This window comes from Perognathus longimembris, chromosome 1 (assembly GCF_023159225.1).
Source record: "Perognathus longimembris pacificus isolate PPM17 chromosome 1, ASM2315922v1, whole genome shotgun sequence".
Lineage (NCBI taxonomy): Eukaryota > Metazoa > Chordata > Mammalia > Rodentia > Heteromyidae > Perognathus > Perognathus longimembris.
This window is the reverse complement of record NC_063161.1, coordinates 40,126,301-40,146,237: the sequence shown is the minus strand read 5'-3', so window position 1 is coordinate 40,146,237 and position 19,937 is coordinate 40,126,301. Positions and strand designations below refer to the sequence as shown.

General features: G+C 41.4%; 1 protein-coding gene across 2 annotated transcripts in view; it reads left to right on the top strand.

The window, feature by feature from the left end:
• Window positions 1-5,184, top strand: part of Srgap1 (SLIT-ROBO Rho GTPase activating protein 1) — a 231,485-nt gene extending 226,301 nt beyond the window's left edge. For both annotated transcript variants that reach the window (XM_048360376.1, XM_048360368.1), the window contains exon 22: window positions 4,016-5,184. In XM_048360376.1, coding sequence (XP_048216333.1) covers window positions 4,016-4,393 — 378 coding nt within the window. In that variant the 3' untranslated portion in view covers window positions 4,394-5,184. The remainder of the gene's footprint in view (window positions 1-4,015) is intronic.
• Window positions 5,185-19,937: the final 14,753 nt, after the last annotated feature.

Below are 19,937 nucleotides of genomic sequence, written 5' to 3'. Positions count from 1 at the left end.
AGAAGGCTAAGATCTGAAGATAGTAGTTTGAAGCCAGCCGGGCAGGAAAGTTTCTGAGACTTTGATCTCCCAATTCCTACCAAAAAGCCAGGAGTAGAGTGATTCAAGTGGTAGAGCACCAGTCTTGAGCAAAAATTCAAGGGACAGTGACCTGAGTTCAAATCCAGTACCAACACACAAAAGCAACATTTTTTATTTTTCAGCTATCACTGAAACTTAAAAACTACCTAAATAGATCAAAAAAGAAAATGAACAAGAACTTAAGGAAAATATTAAAGCTGGATTCCTCTTAATAAAAAGTACCCAAGAAAACCTGTCCGGATATGAGATTTTTCCAAGCTATATTGAATGCTCTAATGAAAGAGAATTTTCGAGGGTAAATTAGTCTTCTTCTAAGAATTAAATAAATTTATATATATATTTTTTTTTATTAACAAACTGAATTACAGAGAGGTTACAGTTTCATACATTAGGCATTGGATACATTTCTTGTACTGTTTGTTGCCTCGTCCCTCATTCCCCCCTCCCCCTCCCCCTTTCCCTTCCCCCCCAAGAATTAAATAAATTTTAAGTGTACAACAATTCCTTAGTTTAAAAAAAAATAATGCTTTTGACCTTTTGAGTTCTTTCTATTTAAAGTGATATGCAAGGTCCTTTGAGACATATTTAGAGCCACTGATATTTGATGATAGATGAATTTAATGATTCGAGGAACCCTTAACATCATTTGTTTATAATAAGCAGGTAGAATATGATTTAGGTTAAAGAAAAAGAGATTAAGGATCTCTGAGTAAGAAGGCATAAGAAGGCTTGCTCAATCCATTGAACCAGGAAATCCCTTCTTTCACATTAAAAAAAAATATATTGTAGGAGCTGGGAATAGGGCCCAGCCACAAGTGACGCTGTAGCTCAAGTGGTAGAGTGCTAGTCTTGAGCAAAAAAGGAAGCCAGGGACAGTAATCAGGCCCTGAGTCCAAGCCCTAGGACTGGCTATATATATATATGAGGTGCCAGACTTTGAAGTCAGGCCCCACCACGTGAACCCCATTTTAGAATCGAACTCTGAGCCAATCAGATTTGTACCTGTGTTCTAATCTTGCTTGCATAGCTGATTGTTGTAACCTTGTTCTTTGCCTTTATAAGCCCTGTGTAATCACAGCTCGGGGCTTCCTCCTAACCTCCACTATGTCGGTGGGTAGGACGAGGCCCGAGTTGGCAGCTCGTTAAATAAAGCCTTGCCTTGCTTTTGCATTTCGGAGTGTCTGAATCTCGGTGGTCTTCTTGGGGGTGGTCTTGTGACTTGGCACAACATTTGGGGGCTCGTCCGGGATAGCCCCAGAGACCCCGAGATCCCAGACTCCAAAGGTAAGAAAACAGCGCTGTTCATTTGTCTTGTCCTGTAATTTGTCTGTCTGTCTGTTTTGCTTTTTGCTTATACTTGTAGGGCACAAGTCAGTTTGGTTTTTGGCCGGAACTGACCAGGAGGGCCTCCTAAACGAGACTCAACCCGCCCACCTTGTACTTGGGTCTGCTCCTTCTGCACCCTTGCAGGAGGTTGTGGGCCAACTCGGGTCCACTCCTTCTGCACCCTTGCAGGAGGTTGTGGGCCAACTCGGGTCCACTCCTTCTTGCAGGAGGTTGTGGGCCAACTCGGGTCCATTCCTTCTGCAACCTTGTAGGAGGTTGTGGGCTAGCTTGGGAGATCTCCAACTCGTAGCTTTTCTTGTTCTCAGGCCTGTGTGTTTTCCTCCTTTTGTATTAATTGTTTTGTTTTTTGTAGCCTTTTGGACTGAACATCTGATCAGAGCTATGGGTAACATTCTATCTTGAGGACCTCCATCTAGCCCCCTAGACTTGATCCTAGCTCACTGGAGGGAGGTTAAGGAGATAGCTCAGAACCAAGAAGGTTATAGGTTCCTGGCTAGGTAAGGTCTACGCCCCTGAATCAGCCTGAAGAAGTTACAGAAGATGGATGATATTCACCCATCAGCCCCCCTTTAAAATCAAGGGGCCAGAGTTGTTTTTGGGAAGATGAGGCAGGATAAACTAGAGGCATGCAAAACAGAGGTACAGAGACTATTCTTGTAAGAAATGGTGACAGGCCCTTTGGTTACTACATTGGGCCCTACTGGCCCATGCCTTACCTCTATATCATCCCCTAGACATGCAAGCCATTGAAATGGACAGAATGGAGCCATGATTGGCTCCCAAGGTACCAAAAAGAAAAAGGGGGAAATGAGGTGCCAGACTTTGAAGTCAGGCCCCACCACGTGAACCCCATTTTAGAATCGAACCCTGGGCCAATCAGATTTGTACCTGTGTTCTAATCTTGCTTGCACAGCTGATTGTTGTAACCTTGTTCTTTGCCTTTATAAGCCCTGTGTAATCACAGCTCGGGGCTTCCTCCTAACCTCCGCTGTGTCGGTGGGTAGGACGAGGCCCGAGTTGGCAGCTCGTTAAATAAAGCCTTGCCTTGCTTTTGCATTTCGGAGTGTCTGAATCTCGGTGGTCTTCTTGGGGGTGGTCTTGCGACTTGGCACAACATATATACAAAGATGTTACAATTACATAGTAAGTTCATGAGTACATTTCTTTTGGAACAGTGTTATCCCCTCCCTCAGTTTCACCCATCCCTCCACTTCCCTCCTTCTGAGTTGTAAAGTTCATGTATAACATAGTGTCTGGTTTAGTATCACTGTGGTATTGGTTCACCCTTTGTCCCACCATCTCTGTGGTTCTTCTTTCTTTTCTGTACTGTTTGTCTTGTATATAAGGAACTCCCTCTCTTATGAATCATAAGAGCTAAAACTCAGTCCAAGCATTGTTAAAATATTCTGTACTCCTAGCTACTCCAGGGGATGAGATTGGGAGGATCATGGTTCAAGACTAGCCCAAGCAGGAAGTTAGTAGGACTTCATCTCAACCATTAAGTATGGTGGCTCATCCCTTTCATCTCAGTTATGTAGTAGAAGGATCAAGGTACAAGGCCCTGCCTGAGAAAAGGTTTATAAGGCCCTATCTGAAAAATAACCTTAAAAGCCAAAAGGCTGGGTATGGCATGACTCAAGTGGTAGAGCATTTGCCTCACAAACACAAACAAGACTCTGAGTTTAAATCCCAGTACCACACAATTTAAAAGAAATAAATGAAATGAAAAGAAAAGAGAGAAAAACTCAAACAATTCTACATATTCTTGGACAAATTCTCTTGAAAATTTCATTTTTTAGTCACATATGAATGTAGTCACTTATAAAATGATCTCACCCTCACAAAATGTGCTTTGTTCTTTCTTTATCTTTCCATCTCTAGTCTTCAAATTTTCCCATGAGAATGAATCATGTGTTCACATCATGTGTTCACAGATTGAATAGCTGCCTCTTCTGTAAGTCATTTCCCTGGGAGCAGAATTTTTGAGAACTCCTAGGACTTCTTCATATGCTTTTAGTGCTCTAAAATTATTTGTAGACTGAATGAAGCCTAATTTTTTATTCCTATTTATAGTTATTCCTTGAATAAATATAGTATTATTAGAATGTGATATTTGAATAAATATCATGTATTCTAATTTTTAAGTGAGTTTTATTTGTTTGTTATTTGAACTGTTGAGACAAGGTCTCACTATGGAGCCCGCTAACTTGTAGCTCAAATTCTTCCACCTTGTACTGGAATTGCAGGCATGCACGACCACTCCCAGCACTTCAGGATCTAAATTTAAGTTAGCCTTTACCATAAGTTGAAATAGAATCCTACATGAATAAGTCAGCTACCAAAAGTTGACTTAGTATCTTAGGAAAACAAGTATTTGCTCCATAGTTCCATGAGCCATGGCATCTTGAATTCTAAAACATTTCGAGGTCAAGCTATTTGCACAAGCTGGCATTACGTTTATTGACTCCTCTATAGACTGTTAAGTTCAAATTTCCACACTCTTGGTTGGCCTGTCTGCTCTGAAATGAAATACATGGGTTTCTATGCACTGGTCTTATCATTCCACTCTCTGACTATTTTTCAATAGGATATTGAAGAGACGATGAACACTGCTTTGAATGAACTTCGCGAACTCGAGAGACAGAGTACAGCCAAGCATGCCCCTGACGTGGTGCTGGATACCTTGGAACAAGTGAAAAACTCTCCCACCCCTGCCAGTTCCACAGAATCTCTCAGCCCTTTGCACAACGTGGCCCTCAGAAGCTCAGAGCCTCAGATTCGCCGTAGCACCAGCTCCTCCAGTGATACCATGAGTACTTTCAAGCCAATGGTGGCACCCAGAATGGGCGTGCAGCTGAAGCCCCCAGCCCTTAGGCCGAAACCTGCTGTGCTTCCAAAAACAAACCCTACCATAGGACCTGCCCCACCTTCACAGGGTCCCACAGACAAGTCTTGCACCATGTAAAACCAGCTGAGCAAGGTCATAAGGCAGGCGGCTTAAAAGAGAAAACGGATTAGTGACGGAAGTCAATGATCCATAACTTTCCTTAGTTTTGTGCTTAAGATAACTGGAGATCTTTTGGCTTTTCTATGTTGTCGAATGTAATGTCGGAGACTAGCTAAAATTAACACAGCCTTTTGTAATTTTTCTAAGTAACTGGACATATGTCATCTTAAAGACAAATAGAATCACTTAGACTTACTTGAAAACTCCAATGCTGCACCACTTGTTATGAAGGTAACACTGCTCCCTGCATTCTACACAGCTTCATATTTAGTGTAGTCCAAGTGAGTCTCCTAAAAGCCGGAGTATCCAAGTTCTGGGTCGGTAGCTTGTGGGGAAACATTGCTGGAAGGTGATCCTGCATCATGTGGTAGCTGACAGTGAGTACCTGCTTCCACTCAAGCCAGGGCCCAGCTCCTCCTAGACTTGCCATTGGCACAAAGGGATGCTCCGGTGAGACCAAGGTTTGGATGGATTGAAAGACGCCTCCTCCCTGACAGCCATTTCCCTGGGTCCAGGTTAAACCCATTGGGAGGGGTTAGATACTCACAGTTGTGTTAACTGAACTTGGGGAAGGAAAGGAAAGCACTGTCTCCAAAGCTATTGATGTTACCTTCTCCGTGAGGATGATGGGGCCTTAGAAGTTCCCAGACCTATCCACTGCATTTGCAAAGAACTCAAACAGTCTAATTATAAGGACCTTCTGGTTACATCACAAATTCTTATAAAGTTCTGTTCTTCAATAACTGCCTTGAAAAAACAATATTCCTAAATCCCTAGGATCTCTTCTGTGGCATTAGAGAAAGCAAACAGGAAATAAATCCTAGAATCTTCTCTAGCTAAATTATCTTGCTACCTTCAAATATGTCACAAAGGCCTGATGATCCTAAATTTAAAATCCCAACTCTCCTCACCCTTTCTATCTTTGAGCCAATCCATCCTAGCTATGGTACTTGAATAAGAGCATGCCAAGCCATCATGGGACAATTACCTCACCGTCCCAGGAATTCCCTTCCAGTGTCATACCTCAGAACCATGATTTTTCTTTTCCTGTTTGTTGTTAGATTTTGTTTGGGCTGTTTTGTTGTTGTTTGCTTGTTTTTCTTCTTTGACTGTAGTCTCTATTTAACTCACAGAGTCAGTTGAGTTCAGTTAGAGACTTCCTTTTTTCTTTTTACCCTCTTAGTATGTAGGCAGGTTTGGTGTTTTGTTTTGTTTTTTTAAGCCCGTATTTTTGCTATATTTATTTTTCCTCAATCTTAAAAAAAAATGTGGATTTTTTTTATTTCATTTTGTTTGGTTTTGGTGCTGGGGATTAAAAGTAGGGCCTTTTGTATGCTAAGCACCCACTCTACCACTGAGCTATACATCCACCTCTCCAAAAATTACTCTGAATGCAGTTATTTTCACTTAGGTACAAATCACTAGTGTCTGATATCCATAGACCTGCGATCGTTTAGCTACACTATCACTGAACTTCCCAATGAAGACAAATGGCTGCTTCAGAACAAATCCCTTTGACCACTGTGGATTACTTTCTAGGTTCAAACTGGCATCCTACCTAAGAGTTGGCACCCTATAGGCTTTAATTCATCAGCCCATTGGTGAATGCAACATGCAGAAAGGAATCAGGATTTATACTAAAATCAAGGTTATTTATTACTTTGGTCTCTACCTTAGTTTGCCAGTCTAGACATTCTATTGAAGAAAGAGATAAGTGAAATACGATTTCCTCTTAAGGTCATACTGCTGGCTTTTTGGTCAGCCTAATTTCAAAAATGGATTAGTGGTTCAGATCCCCACCTCACCCCCATCCCCATATGTCCAGGTATGGTAAAATTTTCAGAGCCATTCTTGTTGAGCATTTTGAAAAAGACTGAGCTTTCAATAGCACTGATCCTTTCAAATAATCTTCTCTAAGGTTCTGTGGAAATTCCAACTTTCTTAAATAATCTCCCAGGTTGGTAAAAAATAAAAATAATAATGAGGATTCTTCTTTCATGGGAACATTAGATGTTAAGAGAAGACACAAGAAGGACCAAGGTGTTTCAAATTTATTTTTAAATGACTCTACCTGCTTTCACGTTAGCTTTTTCAGATCTTACTTTCACAAGCTTATTTCATCAGACATCTCTCTGGTAATCCTCCTTGGGGTCTCTTCTCCTTGATATGTCCACCTATGCCTCTCTGCTCCTTACATTAGGACTCTGCTACCTTTGGATGATGGAAGGCACGCTGCTGGAGACCCTGGGGTCCCACGGCTGTGTCTTCTTTCAGGAAACAACTCCCACTGGATTGATTCCCTTTGCTCTCTAGCTACCTGTCTCCATCACTTCTCCCTATACTATTATTACCTCCAAGTTTTCCTACCCGCCTCTCAATTGCAAATGGAGGCTGAGGCCTTCAAGTGAATCCTCACCTATCTTTACATTGTATAGGGAACATCCATTGAATTTACAGAGGTAAGATAGCCACTTCACAAATGATCCAGACCACCTGCCAAGCTTATTCTGAGCTGCCAAGCTGCCAACAGCTAAGCAGGTTCATGTGGTGTGTGACCTTTTTTTAGGACCAGTAGTGCAGCAGGAAGAGGAAAGGTATAGGGAAGACAGTGAGGAGAAAGAAGAATGAGCTCTGGAGATGTTACTCCTTCCTTATTCAAGGATCTTTACAGTGTTCTTGGTGCTTTAGGGAAAGGATCATTTTAATGATGGTACATTATGGTCCTAGAAAGATTGCCCAATTCCCCCTATGCCAACATATATGTTCATAGCTAATAGAACTGTATGTTCACACCTGTCACTGACAGAGATTACCAGATCAGCCTTTGGTTTGAAGAGTTTGAGGAGTAAATTATTAAGACAGAAAGGAAGGTACTGAATGCACATCTCCTGGAGTGTTTTGTAAACTTTTTCCAACTATTAAGTGGCACTTTTTTCAAGTTATATTTTTCTTATCATTAGTTATACAAGGGAATTAAGGTGGCACTTTTTAGAGCCCCATGTTCTTCTGTGTCAACACCGTTGTTCCACAGCTTTACATGTCTTGGAGAAACTTTTGTGTCCCCGAAGACATCCATAGAGTAATTTACCAGAATCCCACTTAACACATTGAGAATAAACAATCATCAATGGATAAAGAGTTCCAAGGGTCAAACTGTGTCCTTCAGGAATTTTCTGTGTACATTTTGCCATTCCTAAAATGGATTGATAATTTAATTATAAGAAACAAAGAATAGGTTGGTTAGGACTATCCTTAGCATTTAGGGATAACATAGCTTCTTAAACCTATGAACCGAAGAAACTATAATCTATTCATTCGAGTCTCTGAAATCTAAAGTTGTAAAGCCCATGGTTTGGACCAGACATGGTAGTTCAATCCTGTAATCCCAGATACTCTGGAGAAGTAGGAGGATTGTGATCCAAGGCTGGCCCTGGTGAAAGCATGAGACTCTGATCTAAAAGCAAACTAAAGCTAAAAGGGCTAAGGTTGTGGCACAAGTAGTAGACATTGAATTCAAACCCTAGGACTACTAAGGGCAGGGGTAAGGGGAGCCAAAGAGACTATTGAGGGGCATTAGAAGGCTTGATATTTGGGCTGATGCTTATTCCTGACCACAGCAGTAAGAAGCCAGTTATGCAGAAGATGCATTTTAGGACTCTGTCTTGCTTTCAGCTCTCCAACAGAGACCCCAGGGCACAGAGCAGCTTAGAATTGAAGGCTCTATCCACGTGTAAATAGAACCCCCCTACTCCAAGCCACCCCTGGGCCAACACCCAAGCTCCAGCTGGGCTGGAACATCAAGGGTTTCTTGTAGGGTGACTTTCACACAAATAGATTAAAAACAAGCCTGAATTTGAGCTTTCACTTACCCTAGTATACTTCCTGGAAAAATACAATAGTCTATGTGGTATAATCGAGATGGGTACCTGTATCATTAAATTATGTAGGGATTTTTGTATGTTTAAATAATTGTACTGGGTTCCATAATGCTTATCTTAGAAACTGTTTAGTAAAAGAAAACTATATAAACCGTGCATATGTGAATGCCCACCTTAGAGCATTCGTGCAAGTTCAATGTGTAGTGTGATGGCTATTATAGGTATTTAAAATAGAGTAAGTGACTGTGTAACAGGAGAGACTGCTATTTACCTACGTACCTAAGGGCAACTCCTTGCCCACGTAATTAAATCAGTATTGTCCTTTCCTGTCATTTGATCAATTGCAGTACTGGTAGCTTCCCGCTTGTGACTGTTACCTAATTGTGTCAATGTACATCTGTAGTATGTACATGTGAAAGTGCCTTTCTATTCTAGAGGAGTTTAGTATTGCTCTTGTACTGTTACCCAATCTATGCCCCACCCATGTCCTCTTTTGCCTCATTTTGGTTGCCCACCCGAGTGTTTTGAAACTTCTTCATCCTCTCCTGGCCTCTTTTCCATCCCCACCTTCCTGGGCCTGGGTGCTCAGTCTCGTGTGTCTTGCATTCTAGTCTGTCAATCACCACACTGTCCTCGTAGACGTGATTGTGCCTTTCTCACCCAGCAGTGGCTCTCTCCCCATCCTCCCATCCCATTCCCATCCACACCCCACTAAGCGCTGCTGACTGCCATCCTGTTCCCCATGTTCTATACTGCCTCTGACCATTCCATCCCTCCTCTGTGAGGCAAAGATAAAGAAGGATGATTTTACAGTTCTGGAAAAAAAATGTTTTGTTAACCTGTTGTGACAATGCACTTTTATGTATAGTACTGTACATTTTGGCATGTACCATTACAGGCTTCAGTATACAGTCGGGTTTGTTCTTCACGGTGTATCTTTATAATAAATAAGATAGTTCTGGTCACCTCTGTCTGCTTACACATTGGTGTGATTCTCTGTGGTGTCTTTGTTCCTTTCATTCCCTTCATCATTATATCCCACCCCCTTAGAAGTGGGTTGCATTCAAGAATATGACATTAGAAACTCATTTCTTTCTTTCTTTTTTTCTTTTTGGTACTGGTGTTGGGGTTTAAAGTCAAAACCTGAGTGCTGTCCCTGAACTTTTTTGCCCAAGGCTGGGACAAACACCACTTGAGCCACAGCTCCATTCCTACTTTTGGGTAGTTAATTGGAGATAAGAGGATCTCAGCCTCCTGAGTAGCTAGGATTACAGGCATGAACCAGTGGCACCTGGCTAACACTGCATTTCTGTTCACGTTTGAAAACGAAGTTTCAGCACACAGAGCCTTGTCCAAGGCCCTGTAGTTTGTCCCTGAGTCATGATCTGGGAAGTCTCAGTGAGTGAGAGAGGCGAGAGTCTTCGCTGAGAGGCTGAGGACAGTGTACCTCAACACACAGAGGTTGACAGGTTTCCTCTGAGAGGAGCTCATTGCCAAAATAAAACTTGCCAAGCTGATCTTCTGTTTCATTGGAATATATTAAAAGACCATCCTTTACCGTTGACTCCATTTTAGAACTTCCAGATACGGATGCTTTGCTTCTCAAATTTGAAAAAAGTTCACTTGAGGTCAAGCAATACATAATATGCACTTTTGTAAAACTATCAATCGTGTGCCAGACTGAACATTGCCAAGAGATGTAGAATTTTTAATGACATATAAATCAAAATTATTTTTTTGTTAGCATGGGGCTCGAACTCAGGTCCTGGCTTGAGCTCTTTTGCTCAAGGCTAGTGTGCTACCACTTTGAGCCACAGCACAACTTCCAGTTTGCTTGTGGTTAATTGGAGATAAGAGTCTCACAGACTTTCCCTACCTGGGGCAGCTGCAAATCATGATCCTCAAATCCTGGCCTCCTGAGTAGCTAGGATAACAGGTGTGAGCCACTAGTGCCCAACCAAAATTAACTTTTGAACGAACTATAAAAGCAAAAGTGCATAAACCAGGGTTATGGTAGAACGTGTGCTTACCATGCAAGAAAGAGGCCCAGAGTTCATTCTCCAGAACAAAAAGAAAGAGAAGGAAGGGGGAAGAGGAAAGGGAAGGGAATAAATGAAAAGGAAAGAGAAAGAAAAGGACAAAGGAAATCAAAGTAGACACCACCTACATCAAGAAATAACTGAATGCTAGTAACTGACATCTATAATCGAATCCTAGTTACTCAGGAGGCTGAGATTTGGAGAATCACAGTTCAAAGCCTGTCTGGCCAGAAACTGTGTGAGACTCCATATCCAAAGTACTCAGCACAAAGCTGAGCTGAATGCAAGGCTCAAGGTCAAGCAAGCAAATCAGGAGAGCAAATGTGAGGTCTTGAGTTCAAACATCAGTACTGAAACTAAGTAAAAGGCAGGAATGGAAAGAGAGGGAGGGAGGGAGGGAGAAGAAAGGGTGAAAAGAAAAAGGTTTTGAGGTTTGAAGCCTTTAATGGACTCCATGTGAAAGGAAGAAGAGAGAGAGAGAGAAAGGAAGGGAGGGAAATGGAAGGAAGGAAGGAAAGAAAGTAGCCACATGGGTTAAAATTTGAAATAAAAATCATAATCTGCACTTTTATCTGTATGCCAAAGTTTATTATTGAAATAGTTACTGGATATTTGCAGCTGTATTGTGAGAAAAGGTAAAAGAAAGTTTAAATAAGCTCAAATCTATTACTTGGTCCTAACTCAAACTCAGCTGCTAGACTTTAACAGATTACAACCCATACCTCAGTCTCCTCAATGGAAATCTGCCACAGGAAAATTACTAAAATCACTCAAATTACTTTCAACCCCTCACACTGTACTTATCTTTAGATGAGTTGAATTCATGATTGGTATAGAATTGTGCGTCCTTAATGGTTTATTTTCTCCATCACAGTAGTTCACATTAGAAGTCTTATAAAATGCAACGTTGTATGTTTGTATTTGTTCTTTTTTGTGATACTGGAGTTGAAACACAGGGCTTTGCATATAATAGGCAAGAGCTCAACCACTGAGCTATGTCTCCAGTCTAGGAAAGATATACTATAACTTATTTCATTATCTTCCTGTTATTCAGTGAGCCTGTTTGCAGGTCTTAGGGAGGTTTTCCCAGTGGAATATTAGTTGGTAGTGAACAACTATATGCAGTCATTATTTGCATTCAGATAATTTAACATTGACTCCAAAAAGTAAAAGCATGAGGCTAAAGGTGTAAGCATCATTAAGGCCCCTTATGAATATTACTAACCTGCTTTCCAGCTTGTACAAATTTTTACTCCTGCCAGCAATTCATAATGTATACAAGTACTAAATACCACCTTTTCTTTCATTGACAATGGAACTGGGGAATGATAGGTCCAATCTAAATTAGACTCAACTGAATATCAGCAGATAGGGGATTTTCTTCAGGCATGTTAAACTCAACAGGTCCAACAACTAAGTCCATATTCTTTCATTCCGTACATATTCTTCCCTGTCCACAAGCGATCTGTGCTACTTCCTTTTATCTCCACTTTAACCTAATTCCTTGCTTCACTCCCCTATGCCTCCACTACTGCAGTGACCCAGCTGTCTGCTAGCATCTTCCCCTTGCAATTAGTATATATCTACATTCCTTCAAGTCATCTTCCTTTCCTCCCGCTCCCTCTCTCTCTCTTTCTTTTTCATCAGTTGTGGGCCTTGAACTCAAGGCCTGGGCTCTATCCCTGAGTTTTTTGCTCAAGGCTAGAATCCTACCACTTTGAGCCACAGTTCCACTTCTGGTTTTCTGATGGTTAAATGGAGATAAGAGTCTCACAGACTTTCCTGCCTGGAATGGCTTTGAACTGTGATCCTCAGGTCTCAGCCTCCTGAGTTGCTAGGATTACAGGTGAGAGCCACCAGCACCAAGCTCATCTTTCTTTAAAAGATTAAGAAAACTCCAGGCACTGGTGGCTCACAGCTGTATCACCCTAGCTACTCAGGAGGCTGGGATCTGAGGTCGGTGGTTCAAAGCCAGCTCCAGCAGAAAAGTCCATGAGATTTTTTTTTTTTTTTTGCCAGTTCTGGGGCTTGACCCTGAGCTTTTTTTGCCCAAGGCTAGCACTCTGCCACTTGAGCCACAATGCCACTTCTGGCTTTTCCTGCTTATGTGGTACTGAGAAATCAAACCCAATGCTTCACGAATGCGAGGCAAACACTCTACTACTATGCCACATTGCCAGCCCATCCATGAGATTTTTATCTCCAATTAAGCAATAAAAAGCTGAAGTGCAGCTGTAGCTCAAGTGATAGAGTGCTAGCCTGAGAAAAAAAGCCAAGGGACAGTGTCTAGGCCCTGAGTTCAAGTCCCAGTAGTACTGGTATATACATATGCATGCACATGCATGAGCGCATGCACACACACACACACGTGCGCACGCGCACACACACACAGAGAAAAAACAAAATTTTTGGAAGTACAGCATGTACCAGACATTGGTTTTAAACATGTTATGTAACATGTTAACTACAGTTAACATGCCAGAACCCATGAACAAATGTTGATTAATTTCATCTTCCCAAGAAAACCAAGAAAGACCCATAAGTACTATCCTCCTTATGGGGGAGAAACTTAAGCTATAGAGGAGGCAAGGATTTGCTATGATCAAAGAGCCAGTCAGTGGTAGAGTTAGGACTTGATGCTAAGTCCTGGAAGTCTGCGCATGAAATTGTTGCTGTAGTCTGACCCCTGTGAAGTGCCCTTGTCATTCCTCTGCTCAAAGCCATGCCCAGAACCCTGCTGGGACAAGGCTAGCACTGTGACTTTTTGTCCTCAATGCTAACACATCAGTAATTAGTGAAGCAGTGGGATAGAATCATGTGCAGACCTCTACCTGCTATGTCGGCCATCTTGTCCACTACTGCCTTTTCAAATGCTACATTTCAGCCCTCCAGGTTACAAGCACTAAATATATAGGACTACATGCTGCCTCAACCTACCCTTTCCTCAGCCTCAAATATCCCTTCTCGCTCTGCTATGTGACCAGTGATCTAACAATCAGCCTTCAAAACCCAACTAAAATGGTAAGTCATCTGTGACTCCTTCCTTGGCCTTAATTGCTCCCTCTTCCACACTTCCTTTGTGCCTCAGTTTCTTTCAGTCAGGCTCTTCTCAGAGGAGATACCTATAAACAAGAGGCAGGGTTCTTGATCTACTGCACTTCACCATTAGATAAGAATGGCTGAACAAACCAACACTAAACAAGTAAGCAGCTTAATCAGCTCATTTCAGGTGCTGGTCACTGCTCTGAAAAGCAAAAGAGAAACAGTATGGAGATTCAATTTAGTATCCAGAAGGAGGGCTTAAGATGGAACCGCGGCTGGGGAATATGGCCTAGTGGCAATAGTGTTTGCCTCATATACATGAAGCCCTGGGTTCGATTCCTCAGCACCACATATATAGGAAACAGCCAGAAGTGGTGCTGTGGCTCAAGTGGCAGAGTGCTAGCCTTGAGCAAAAAGAAGCCAGGGACAGTGCTCAGGCCCTGAGTCCAAGGCCCAGGACAGGCAAAAAAAAAAAAAAAAAAAAGATGGGACAGATCAAGGGTTGCCTATGAGTCAGCAGAGTTTGAGCTAATATCTGAATGATGAAAAGAAACAAACTATGAAAAAGGCAGAGAAAGACTCAGCCATACTGCAGAACTGTATGCCCAATACCGTTCATGATCAGAGTGGTTAAGAAGCACTAAGAGCAAGGCAAAGATGAAGGCTGGGGAGTAAACAGAGACCACATAGACTTGCGAGCTGAAGTAAGGGACATGTCGTTCCAAGCAGGAATGTGACATCTGTGAATTTTAAAGGTCATGTGCTACAAAACCAAAAGCAAATATCATGTCATATCCTTTAGGATGGCCATTCTTGAACAAACCAACCCTAGAAAACAATAAGTTTGGGGGCTGGGAATATGGCCTAGTGGCAAGAGCACTTGCCTCATATACATGAAGCCCTGGGTTTGATTCCCCAGCACCACATATATAGAAAACGGCCAGAAGGCTGGGGATATGGCCTAGTGGCAAGAGTGCTTGCCTCGTATACATGAGGCCCTGGGTTCGATTCCCCAGCACCACATATACAGAAAATGGCCAGAAGTGGCGCTGTGGCTCAAGTGGCAGAGTGCTAGCCTTAAGCAAAAAGAAGCCAGGGACAGTGCTCAGGCCCTGCGTCCAAGGCCCAAGACTGGCAAAAAAAAAATATATGTGTGTGTGTGTGTGTGTGTGTGTGTGTATTTGAAATGCAAGGTGCCAGTGCCTCACATCTGTAATCCTAGCAACTCAAGTAACTGAGATCTGAGGATAGAGAGCTAGCTCAGGCAGAAAAATCCTCAAGACTCCATCTTCAAAAGCTAAAAGCTAGGCTAGACATATGGCTCAAGTGACAAAGTGTTAGCCATGAGCAAACAAGTTGAGCAAAGAACATGAGACCTAAAAAATAATAATAAGTTTGAGCAAGGATGTGAAAAAATTGGAACTTTAGGACATTGTTAGTGGAAATGTAAAATGCTACAGTCACAATGGGAAACTGTTAAAAATGTTGTTAATCCACTGACCCAGCTATTTTACTTCAAGATGTTGTGGGGTTTTTTTAACTGAAAACACAATCTAGAGGAGATATTTGCTTACCCATGTTCATTTCCAGAATTACTCATTATAGCCATGAGATGGAACTCAACTCAACTTTCCACCAATGAATGAATGGAATTAAAAATGTGATGTCTACACACATGGAATATTATTCAGACTTTTAGAAAAGAATTTCTGTCACACGTTGCAGAATAGATGACCTTGAAAACATGACACTTCATAAAATGTCCAGTCCATAAAAGACCACTACTGCATGATTCTCCTTTTATGAGGTAGCTAAATAGTCATAGGAACTCTTAGAAATAAAGTAGATACAGAGCTGACCATGTCATGGGGGAGTGGATTTGGGAAGAGAAGTGACAACTAATAGATATTACTAAGATTTTTAAGGGGACAGGATAATGAAATGTCTTAAAATTTGTGTAGTGGTTACAGAACTGTGAATATACTAAATAACATTTAGTGTATCTACTAAAGTAGCAAATAGTATGATATGTGAATTGTTTGTTAATAAAGTTGATACCAAAAAAATTCTGATGGGAAGCCTTGTTACATAAGAAATAAACTTGAAGCCCTAGATTGCTGTATGCTCTCTTTTAGTGTCAGTCCAAATTTTTCCTCTTATTTGTATACTCTGTTTTGCTCCCCGAAGAGAGTAAATATCCAGCTTCCTGCTGGAGCAGGAAAATATACATTTGCTTAATGGAAAATAGTGAATCCTAACTGCTTTTTATACCTCAACCCTTTGTATTTCAGTTCACATCATTGGACATAGGGATTGACATTGGTTTCTGAGCCTTCAGGACATTTCTTTGGTTTTTCCAATTTATGATTGGATTTTTCCCACATAATAAATCAGTTATTTCAGTTAGCTCATCTATATCAGATATGTCAGATTTATATAATCACAAATGATCAAATATATACACCTGATATCTAATACATTTTATATATTGGCTATCTTCCAGGGCCTAGTGACTGTTATTGGCTTAGTCTCTTTAATTTGTATCATTTATGTCTGTGTGATTGTGTGTGCATATGACAAACTCTTCTACCATTGAGCCACACCCACAGCCCAAGACTATTCTTTTTTTTCCTTTTTTAAAAAAATCTCCTTTATTGCTTTTGAGAGAGAGGTCAGGAGGTAGCAAAGATAAATGCCTATTTTTCAAATCACCACCTTTAAATAGAAGCTCCTCATGTTGTCCTTTAACAAAATCCTTTCTGCTTGTGTCAATTAGAGATGGATTTCTGTTACTTGCACCCAGAAGTCTTGCCTGATACAGTTAGAATTCCCATCCTAATAAAGGTAAAATAATCATTCTGAATGGTAAAACACAACTCTGAATATTAAAGCAGTAGCTACTAATCAGAACAAAGGCACAGTTTGGCTAGGGAGAATTCTGTCAAGTTCTGAAGAACACAATCATTGCAAAATGATGCCTTGTACTTCAGCAAGATGTGAATCTCCCCTTTACTCTGCAAAGAGCAGAGGACAAAAGGGATTCAGTAGTGTTCATGCTTATAAGCTTTGGCTAATGGTATCAAAAGGTAAATGTATTCATAGGCTGATAGCTTACCTGGGGAAACCCCAGGAAAGTGGAAGAAAAAGGCATGAAGGTCACCTAGCTAGGAACTCCTTCAGAGTTATACCACAGAATTGGTTGGAAGACACTATTCTCTCTCTCTCTTTCTCTCTCTCTCTCTCTCTCTCTCTCTCTCTCTCTCACACACACACACACACACACACACACACACACACACACACACTCTTCCTGCGGTCCATAGCTACCATTGCCCACATTGCTTCTTGGAAGGGAGGAAAAAGACAGCCTAACAAGCCAGTTGATAGTGACATCCTGCTTTCTTCTCTTTCCCTGCAAAACTCTCTCTCTCTCTTTTTCTCTCTCTCTTTCTCTCTCTTCCCCTTTTGTGACATACTAGGGCTTGAACTCAGAGGGTGAGCTCTGTCCCTTACCTTTTTTCTCCCAAGACTGGTGCTCTACCACTTGAGCCACTGTGCTCCACTTCTTGCTTTTTTGCTGATAAATTAAAGATGAGTCATGCAGACTTCCCTGCCCTAGCTGGCTTTAAACCTGTATCTTCAGATCTCAGCCTCATGAGTAGCTAGTGGTGTGAGCCACCAGTGCTCAGCTCTCGCAGCACATATTTCAGATGGATCTATGGTTCTAAAACAATGGGAACCCTGAGCACACCAAGTCTACTATAACCAACACAATTAGTTCTCATCTCATTGGTACCATTTTTGTTTCCTGCAAGGCCCTGGCAGCATGGCAGCATGGATTCACATCCAATTCACTATCACTATCTATACCAATTCTCACTGAAGCCGAGTCCTACATAGATTCTTTGAAAATGAAGAAAGCTATTTTAATAAAGCCTAAGGGAACCAGCAAGAATTTGGTTTTGCTCAGGAATGTGAGATCTGTTGTCAGAACTTCAAAGAGAACCTAGAAATCTAGTCACTGATTTAAAATTTCAAATTATTTCAAACCTACACATTGCCCTAAAGGGAACTGGACCCTTAGGCTACAAAGAGGCCTTCAATGTTTATTTCCTCCCATTTGCTTTCAATGTCTTCAACAATATTCTATTCACAAATCCGTCCTAGTAACCATCTCAAGTATCCAAAGAAACCTAGCTAGGCACTCAAGCACATTAAGCTACTGCTCCCCCCCACCCCCACCCCCGAAACTGTTCTTCTACTCTCTGGTCTCTCTGGTAAGTCTTTTGGTCTGATTTCATGGAGCTATTCCTATCATTTTTTTTGTCCAGAGAGTTACTAGAAATGTTCAATGATGAAAATAATATAATGTTGCAGGCTTTTATGGCCCCAAATACATGCCACTCTATTCATCTGTTGAAGTCCTAACGCCCAGCCCCTTGGAATATGACTGTTTAAAATGGAGCCTTTATAGAAGTGGCAGGTTAAAAATGAGGCCCTTAAGGTGAGTTGCAATCTAATCTGACAAGTATCCTGATAAGGAGAATCTGGAAACACACTAGTTACCAAGGATAAGCATGCACAGAGGAAAAGCCACACAAGGACACAGAGAGATAGCTGCCTTCTGCAGGGTTTAGGAGAGAAGCCTTGGGGCAAATAAAATTTGCTGACACCTTGATGTCGGACTCAGAACTGAGAGAAAATAAATTTCTGCTGTAGCAAACCCCAGTCTGTAGAACTTGTAGTGACAGTCTAGTAAGCTGAAAAGAAGGCACAGGCCTGGATAAAAGAAAGCTAAAAAGCAATAAGAATTAGACAAAGGAAGAATCTCAGACAAAACCCCAGCCCCTAAATCATCATGCCTGAGATTGGAAATAGAAGAGATTTCATCCAAAAAGATCTCTGGAGCCTCTGCAGAGGATAGCATGGACGTAGGATGCCAGTGTCACAGGAGTTACAAATGACAGGAACGAATTTAGAGGTTCTCTCTAAATCTCCAGGGGATTTTCAAAATATCATGGAAAAGTTGCATAGTAACCAATTCTCAACATAAAGATGCACCAAAATGTTTTTCCCACAAAAGCTCCTATCAATGCACTAAAAGTAATCTCAGAAAAAACTGAGAGGTCCATGAATTCAGATTTGTTCCAGTATATTTTCTCTACATTCTCTAATGAGTTTCAAATATACCCAAACTGTTAACATCATCAGGCATTCTTCTCCAGATCCCAAAATGAGCAGCTGAATGAATTTCTTAGGAGCAACCAAGAAGAAGGTCAACCAAGGCTGCATAACATGTGAACCACATACATCCCCCATGGACTGGCCCATACACTGTGCTCTCTGCAAAGACAGATGAATCTCCATCAGCCCTGAGAAGGAACTAAGCTTCTGCTGCTTCTCAAGAGAATCTGTCACAAAGAATGATTCCAAAACACCTCAGGGTGGAATGGGTGATTACTAGCATTGTTGCAAGTCTCCTTTATCATTTATATTTATAATCTTTATTCTGACCTATTCTATTTCACATCTGAATAACTTGGGAGGAATCCAGTAGAGTTTAGCAGAAAACATTTCAGGGGGATAAAAAGAAATCCAGCCATTACAGTATCATTCTTTAATATGAGCCATAAAAGGCAGTAGGGGGCAGGGAGTGCCTATTCACATCACTGAGTTGAAAGGACACAAACCAAGAAATCCAAAAATAGGAAAAGAGTTTATAAATCCTGAGCTGTATGCAGAGACTATGAAAATGGACCCCCCTTTTAAAGTACAATACAACATAGTAAGATTTTAAGGAAAGAAAGACAGGCTTTAATGAAGCCATCTCTTCTAAAAATAAATAAATAAAAGATTGGTCCCCCAAATTTCCATTTCATCACCATGACAACTAGTACTCCATCATCACCATAGTAACGAGCTGAATAACATTAGTCTAAAGACAAGTTCTCTGATTGGGTGAACAACAGAAACCATTAGCAGCTGCACAACAGTGCTGAAAAGACTGTTCTGCAATCACATTGACCTATTTCTAGTTTCCAGGGTACTTCAGCTCTCTAGTTTCCTTCCTTAAAATGAAATGTTTGGGGACTCAATTGATCTCAAAAAGTGTCTAATTTTACTCCAGCAAGCCACTACGAAATTCAAGATAATTTGTTGTCTAATATCCTAGAAGTGTTGGGATGCATGAGAGCCACACCCTCCGCTATGCCCTGCAATGTGATTCTAACATCTCGTTGCCACACCAGGGTGCACTAGCCACATCAACAACTAGATGTTGGTTGCTAGTGACAAAAGCTGCTGTGTTTGATGAGAGCACTCACCACTGAATGGCAGAGAAACTGTGAGGGTGGGGAATGACATAACTGAAAAATAATGGGGGGGGGGCTGGGAATATGGCCTAGTGGCAAGAGTGCTTGCCTCCCATACATGAAGCCCTGGGTTCAATTCCCCAGCACCACAGAAAAGGGCCAGAAGTGGTGCTGTGGCTCAAGTGGCAGAGTGCTAGCCTTGAGCAAAAAGAAGTCAGGGACAGTGCTCAGA